The following is an 8,364-nucleotide window of genomic DNA, read 5'->3' as shown; positions in this document are numbered from 1 at the left end:
GTCAGGTACTATGCAAAGATTTCAGGAAGTGAAGAAAGAACAGCTGCGTCATCGTTTTCCTGCTGTAACAAAGTCACCTCTTCACATTTCAGGTTCTAATGAGGATACAGAGCTGTGCCAGGCCTCGCTTTTTCTCACACCCTCTTTTCAAGGTCTCTGACCGCAGAGGGTCGACAGTTTGAACCAACATCTGGGCTAACCAACTGCCAGCCAAATTTGAAAAGATTGATGGCCGTTCAGCATATTGATTAACACCAAAAGCTTGATTTTCCTTTTGCTTGCCATTTAAATACATCAAAATGAGTGATTGAGTGTTCTGTGACTTGACAGCAGATGCTTCACCTGGACAGCCTCCATTATAAACACAAACAGACCATTTGACTAAGTAGATCCTGCTAGCACCTGATTGGATTTTAAGATGATTTAAGCTTTGGACATGGCACATTATCCTGCTAAAGGAAGTAATTGAAAAGTATGATGAATACATAGTTACATTACAGGTCGACACTAGTCTAACTTTTTAAATAATTTTCATTCAGTACTAAAGGGCCAAATGGTTTCCAAAAAATGATCTCGAAAACCATTACACCTTCAGCTAAAACAGCTAATTCAACTAAGGATAAATTCATACTGTCTTGTAGTTAATTATTTCTGACCCTTCCATCAGAATGTCCCAGCTTAAATTAAGAATAATCATTGCAGCGAATAGTTTTACAATCTGATTACGGTATGTCCAATCTGCTGAGCCTCTGTTAAAAGTAGCCTTAGTTCCATATTTTGCTTCAAAGTTGAATGTGTGGAACATCCAGATATGATATCTGCATTCTTTGGATGTGGAAAATGGTTGTTTGGGCTTTTGTGGCCTTCAAATTATCTTGAAACATTCACCTTAATGACATAAAAAAAAGCAGATTTCAATCCTTCAGGGTCATTGGAGGATGGAGCCTACTGCAGCATTCTATAGGACATCCTGGACAGGTTGCCAGACCACTGCAGGACAACACAAAGACATACAACCATGCACATGGAGACTCAAACATAAGGGCAACTTAGAGACTCCATTAAGCTAACAGTGATGATTTTAGGACTGTAGAAGGAAGCCTGAGTACCCAGAAATAACCCACACATGCACAAGGAGAACATGCAAACTCCACGAGAAAGACCCTAGGCCAGGAATTGAACCAGTTACCCGCTTGCTAGGCAACAGTGTTAGAAACTGGCTGCCATTCAGCCCCTTTCAAACTGCAAAGCTCCCACTCACACCAAATTTTTGTTCTTTTCTGAGCCATTAACTGTAATCCTCAGTGATGGCAATGCATTGATTTTCTACTAAAGCAACAGTTTCTTCAACAAATTGCCACTATATGATTGGCTTTGTGTTAAAAAGCAGCTGAATGGGTGTACCTAATAAGGAGGAAGGGTTCAACTGATCCTCAAACCACAGAAATGAAAGACTTGGAAACATTTCAACATCCTGAGTATCCATGCATAATCAGAGTCTGAGGCCTTCTGCTATCAATGCTCTCTTCCATTCTGCATAAAACTAGATGGCAGGTGGCCAACACCTGTCCACTTATAAATCCATTGAGTTACTAAACCCTCCCTTTTAGTCCAAACTCTGCATTTAAGGTAGTTTTATTTGACTGCCTGTCACCTGCGATGTCAACTAGATTAGGTAGAAACACATTTTTAACAGTCGAGGTTAGTGTTAAGACTTAATGTTCTTGGTGACATCCCAGAATATCATGCTGCTTATCAAGCCCTCTTAAATAGGGATTTTGGCTATCCACTGAATTTCTCAAATTTTGGAACCACTGACACTAGTATAAAAAATAGAAAACCCTTTATGTGATGAAGTAACGTTTAAAGAGATGTTTTCTAGGAGAGATCAGTAGCTGTGTGAGGTAGGTCAGTCAGCTTTCCTTGTTTAGACATGTTATAGAGTGACACATTGCTCTGATTGTCGTGTTACTTTTCCCTGTACTAGTGAATAAAGTAGATGAAAATAGGCTGGTATACTAGTGACACAGCCAGTTTTATATATATATATATATATATATATAATAGTTGGTTGGTGTTCATTCTGGCTGACTCTGACATGACATTGCATGGAACTGACAGCTGATGAGAACATATGAATTAAAGCACAGTATTGGAAAAATAGCCTATAAAATGGTAGTTAGGCATACTGCTTTTGGTTTTAGTAATACAACCAGGTGTTAATGCCAGTAGAAGACGTTCTGTCCAATAAATAGCAGTTAGTTTCATGTAGATTGTAATAATTAAAATTTGTACATTATAAATAATGTTAAAACAGGGTGATAAAATATGCAACTTTTGTTAGTTGTCTTCTTCCTAACTGAAGTGAAATCCCCACATGCACATGAACTAAAATCTCCTTTTCTTAACATACCTACTTTAAATTGTGAAAACAGATGTCTGTGCTAGCATGCTGATAAAAAAACAAAAATAAGCTACCTATTGGTAACTTCATAATACCCAGATATTCCCAAATGATGCTAAAGAGAAATTTATGTCCTGGGAAACTCTGCACCATCTGAGTCATGTCTGGGATGTCTTTCTGAGGTGGGGTCAGAGTCTGAGGGCAATGGAGAAGAACAGGATGCAGATGAGGCTTGAGTTGGAAGAGGGATCAATGCTGACTGTTGATGAGCTGTGGTCTGTTGTTGCTGCTGATGCACATCTGCATGTCTTTGTTCAAAAAATGCTGTAAGGCTGTCTTCTATAGTTGCATTCACAATGGCCAAGCTGGACACAGAGTCTTTGGATTCCTGAATGGGGCTCTCCAGTTTTTGGCTGGTGGCCTGGGAAGGAAATTGTTACAATAAGCACATTCTAAAAAGGCTTAGCATCTCAAATATATGCTTTCATTTTGTCATGGTACAACCACAAACCTGTAAAAGCAGCACAAATAGAACAACAGTGAAAACAATTCAGATTATAAATGTGTCGACAAATTACTGTAAAATATGAGGTGTCTATGTATATTCAGACTCCCCGGGGTTTCATTTTTGCAATTGAAATTCTTTTGGGGTTTTACCTGTATCAGTTGTGCAGATTTAACATACTGAATTCACATAATTTAATCTATTATTTGCAAAAATGTCCATCAGATCAAATAGAAACCTTCTGGAAACTATCCAGCTTTAACAAAGATCTCAGTGTAGTGCTGGTTTTATGTTTAGAATCTTTGTCCTACTGAATGTGATTCTTTATCCTAGGTTATAGAGCCTTACAGCCTCAAACTTTATCATTTTAGGGATTGCATTATATACTATAACTCTATCCATCCTCTAATCAAAGTTTAGCACCCTTGAAGTATATTTCTTTAAGATGTTAATGGTGAAGGAGGGTGGCATTGTGTGGGAACTAATTATTAGAACAAAGATAGATAACAAATCAATGACACATTTTTCATTTCCATTTGTTCTTGCTACCTTGTGTTGGTGTATTGCATACAATCTCATAGAAAAACCTAGAAAATTGTGGTTGTAACTTGCCAAAATGTAAGAAAAAACAAATAAAGAAAGACATTAGAAATGGGAGTAATTAAGGAAATTTCAGTCTTCCGAATATAAAAGCTTCCATACTTTAGTGTGTATGGCAGAATAAATGACTTAAAGACAGAGCAACTGGATGAACCTTTACAGCAGGTCTTTGATATTCGGGACTGGCAGTCACAGTGCTGTAGGCAGGGGGTCCCAAAGTTGGCTGTCTCTGCAACATCTGAAGAATTGTTTGAATATCTGATATCAGCTGCGACTCCAACCTGAGGAAAGACCAAAAAAGTTAAATGAAGATGAATTCCAGTTAGAAGCCAAACAAGAAGGGTCGAATGATTAATTCTGGATTAGACTTATAAGGTCCGATAACACCCTTTGCTAGTTTTCAATGAGCAGTAGATGGAGCCTCTGTGCTTCTTTTTGGCGGAATGATGAAGACTGTAAAGGTGTGGAAGTACATGCTGGAAGACTAATACTGCTTCAGCAATGAGTGATAATTAGCTTTGGGTGGGAGGTGTGAGTTCACAATTTATTGTGCAAATTAGTTTATTATCTTAGTTAAGACAATCTAGCTATGACCAGATATCACTCGACTATTTTACTGGAGGCAAAATGAGTTTCACATGCAGTACCATATCTATTTTTAATGTAGCAAACTGATTTAGGGGGCTATTTTTTTTGTAAAGAATCTTTTGCAGAAGCTGTTATATCCCCATTTCCCCTCCTCTGCCACATGCTTCCAGGCTTGACAAAGCCAGGAAAACACAACATGCCAGAAAAGTGCTGTGGATGCTGTAGCCATTGTGCATTAGATATAAAAGGAGGTGAGGCCTAGAGCAGTGAGCAAAATGTAATATTTGAGGCAGGTAAAATGGGCTCTGCCAATTTTCAGGAATCCTGATACCCTCACTGATTCCCTGCTACACTTGTACAGTAGCCAAAAATAGCTCCTGCAGTTCAGAAAGACTGCTAGCATACTGCTTAATGCAAGACTGACGATTTTCCTCATTCACAAAACGGTAAGAAAAAAATGTTTGTTAATGGAAAAGACACTGAAAAACATAGCTTCTTTATTGTCACGTTGTTCTTTCAGACTTTGTACTTAGTCATCCTTTTTTCCCTTGGTTCTATTTAGCACTAGTTAAAAATAGCACAGACTTTTCTCCAACTCATTCTCGAGTTTAATATGCTGCGGTTCTGTAGGGATGCATTACTATAACGTCCTTCCAGTAGATCCTGACTCCCACTCTGAGTCCTACAAGAGAATCTGCCAGCTCGTTGTCTTCCTCCTCCTCCTACTCGTGAACATGTAATACTGGTTTTCTGTCCTTTTAATAGAGTGGGAGGTGACAAGTAAATAAATAAATAAAACAATATCACCCAGACACATTTATATTAGAAAATGAAAAAATATAGAAGAAAATATAGTTTATGCTCATTCTCTCACCCCCCTAGTGTAAGCTGGATTTTTACTTTGAACAGCTTTTTGTTCAATGTAATACCTACATGCCATTAAAGTCATTAACTCTCAGTTGTTATAATATTTACAATCCTGCCTAATTACATCCTTACCAACATAATAAAAGTGAACATTTATTGTTAAAGTTAGGTTGACTGATTACATCAGTATAATTTGTAAGTGCTCTCTTTTAACATTTCTGTTTATTCCTTCTTTATTATACTTGTGTTTTTCAATGTACATATCTTGGGGAAATTTGCCAAGTACAAGATGTTGGACAGGTCTCAAAGCAGCTAAACAGAGAAAGGACTTATTGAACTGTACCTGTTTAGTGATAGAAAAAAAGGCATGGGAAAAAATATTACACTTGGATTTACCTGTGGAAAGGACAAGTGTATTTATATAAATCAATTAAGTTCCCACTCAAAAAATGTGATAGACCTCCTTTTTGCCGACTCTAAAAACCTGTACCTGTTTAAGTGCTCCTGAAGCTGACCTAAGCGTTGTTCCACCTCTCCGTATGTGATTTCGCTGGGAGAATTATCATCCTCTCTCAGGTCCGGGATCTGTGCTGACTCATCCAGATAGTCCGCAGGCTTCTTACAGGCCCATTTATCACAACGAAGATCTGGAAAACCACACCACCACATGTGCTTTACATTTTTCATATGTGGCTCAGAACAATGTCCTCACCACACAAAAAGAAAACTAAAATAGAACCTAATTAATCTTCACACTGGAGCACCATGTTGGTTCGTCCTTGTAATCTATCAAGCTTTTGTTGCAGGTGGACTCTTACAGCAATGTTTGCCCTGTTGTTATCTCTACTGGGCATATGGTAGTTTCCAACCTGCTGTCCTGTGATATGTACTGTGCCCCCTTTCGTAGGTTTAAACAACGACAAGGCTTGTTCAACAATTTGATCTGTAGTGATGTTCTTCGAAAGTGGGTTTGGCAAAGCATAAGTTAAAGGCAGGTTAAAGGTAGACAAGTTTTATATTTTGTTCCAGTCACATCACTGGTTGTCTGCAATATAAAAACAATGTTGTACAGCAGAATCTTAGGATAAGTGGAATAGAACATGTTTTTTTTTTTTTTTACATTAAAATAAACATTTGACACATTCTTTATTGCAAAGGAATAGATGTGCTGCTCTGAATAGTTCAGAAACTAACAGAGCATGATAGGCTGAATTGTTTCAGATGATAATAAGGAAATTATTTTAAGTATTTTAGTTGTACACTTGTTATAACCAAGCCATCATTGCTGGTGTTCTAAATGAGTTTACAATACTGTTGTAGAACCTTAACTGCGAAGGGAAGGTTTAAAAAAATTATTTTAGAGTTTAAATTCAACATGTCACACAAGTAAAAGGACCAGTTATGTCAATTAATTAATTAATTCATTCATTAATTAATTCAAGTAAACAGAAAAGTTTCATGAAACAAAACTTAGTGAATGTAGCTTTTCGAAAGATTGCTTTAAGTAGACTTTTTTAGCTGCGGATTTGCCAATTGTCAGAAATGTTTTAATTTTAAAAGCTGAACTGTTTTCACACCAAAAACAATTGGGTGTAGAGGAATTAATCTCTCAGGTCCTGTTTCATGTATTTGGTGGATTTATTTTCCGCAAAGTCTTAAAAAAAAAGTAAATTGTGTCTTAATTGTGTAGAAGTCTTGGGTAACACCAACAGGAAATCACTCAAATCACAATGGACACTGCAGAAAAGGGCTACTAGACAGATTGCGAGAGAGGGAGTGTATAATTACAGAAATAATCTAAATTTCAAAGTATTATGTGCTCCAAACAACATGAAAAGAATCTGCATTTCAATGAATGGTGTGAAATTATGGGAAAAACTCAGTGTTTAAATAAGAGGATGTCCCAGCTGTTACGTTACTAAAAAGGGTCAAAGTGATTTTCTTAAAAAAGGATATGATATTTTTGCAATGGTTGTGTGTTAGTAACAACTAATCAATTATTAACTAGTAAGATCCATCCATCCATCCATCCATCCATCCATCCATCCATCCATCCATCCATCCATCCATCCATCCATCCATCCATCCATCCATCCATCCTTAATCATTGATTCACTTATACGTCTTTTGTCCTCCATATGTCCAATTTCCTAAGTTACTAAGCACATACTGTACAATCAGCTCTCATATTTTGTTACAAAAATTGGACAAGCAATTGGTTAAATAAAAAAAAAAATTGGAACACAAACATTTCAAGTATTATACTTAATTATTATCCAAGGTTCTCATCAAACGCAGCAAACTCTGAGATATTGGCGTCGGTTGAATCATATCTGCACTGCAGCTATATATAAGTTATTGTACCTTCTATACAGGGTCTTCTGTCCAGACCTTCTCTGACAATAATATCGGAGTCCAATACTGGAACACTGAGTGAGGAAGAACCAAGAGCCACTGAACACCTCTTCAGACACGAGTTAGAGCCTCTCTCCTTTTGGAAATCTTTATCCTCTTCCTTGTTTTCTCCTGGGGAATATTAACCGAAGAAAGTCAGTGGAAATAGCACCAAGTAAATTCCACAGAGAGCACATGTTGTTAGGAAACAACAAAAACGTGCATAATTGTGACTGCAGAGAATACTTTACAAGTCTGTACTAACCCGTAGGTATTTCTGGAGTAAATGAGATTCTTCTTTTCATGCTTCTATTATGGTCATCATCTGGATCACCCTCTTGGGCACCAACAGGCTAAAGAGAGTAGATTTAGCTGAATAAAAGTGGCAATGATTTCAATAATTCAGAATTTGTACAAAAGCCTAATCTAAAACACAAAGACAAACAAAAGTGACCAGAAGTTTACATATACTCATAATTCCTTGTCATGGAAGTTATAAACATTTTGACTATTAATATATATTTTTTTTTTTTTTTTTTACAAATGTTTATTTTTAGGAAGTCAATATAAAGATAAGACTTGAACGCTATTACAAAAAAACTGAATTGGCTGCCTAAGATAAAATGTATAATGGGTGTATCTCATCTTTAGCAGTCTAAATATGACTACATACCTTTTTGTAGCCACTGAAAGGTGTTTAGAATAATTCTGGCTGGATATTTGACCATTACTGTTATCAGAATCTGTAGAGTTCGTATATGTTGGATCATACCTGGCTTTTAAGCATAGACCTGTTTTTTTTTAACACTGTAGAGATTAGCACCTTCTACTTTATCCATTCATGACAGTTTTTATGGGGGTTACAAATCAGACATCCTGTTTTTAAAGCTAAGTTTTGTCCAGGTTTCAATTAAATAATTTATTTGTCTAAAGTGAAGTTAAATAATTAAGGCGTAATCCAGTGTTTACAGTTTTATTATTATTATTACTCCACTATCATAGGTAC

The 8,364-nt window shown here is 36.7% G+C and overlaps 1 protein-coding gene across 1 annotated transcript in view; it reads right to left on the bottom strand.

The window, feature by feature from the left end:
- Positions 1–2,075: 2,075 nt before the first annotated feature.
- kcnh7 (potassium channel, voltage gated eag related subfamily H, member 7) overlaps positions 2,076–8,364 on the bottom strand; it is a 47,384-nt gene continuing 41,095 nt past the window's right edge. The window contains exons 11-15 of the mRNA XM_015370431.1: positions 7,624–7,711; positions 7,329–7,490; positions 5,455–5,611; positions 3,664–3,790; positions 2,076–2,825 (exon numbers count right to left, since the gene is read on the bottom strand). Coding sequence (XP_015225917.1) covers positions 2,532–2,825; positions 3,664–3,790; positions 5,455–5,611; positions 7,329–7,490; positions 7,624–7,711 — 828 coding nt within the window. The 3' untranslated portion in view covers positions 2,076–2,531. The remainder of the gene's footprint in view (positions 2,826–3,663; positions 3,791–5,454; positions 5,612–7,328; positions 7,491–7,623; positions 7,712–8,364) is intronic.

Source organism: Cyprinodon variegatus, unplaced genomic scaffold, assembly GCF_000732505.1.
Source record: "Cyprinodon variegatus isolate N-32 unplaced genomic scaffold, C_variegatus-1.0 Scaffold46, whole genome shotgun sequence".
In the NCBI taxonomy this organism is placed as follows: Eukaryota; Metazoa; Chordata; class Actinopteri; order Cyprinodontiformes; family Cyprinodontidae; genus Cyprinodon; species Cyprinodon variegatus.
The sequence above is the reverse complement of the archived record's forward strand: the minus strand, read 5'-3'. Positions and strand labels throughout refer to the sequence as shown.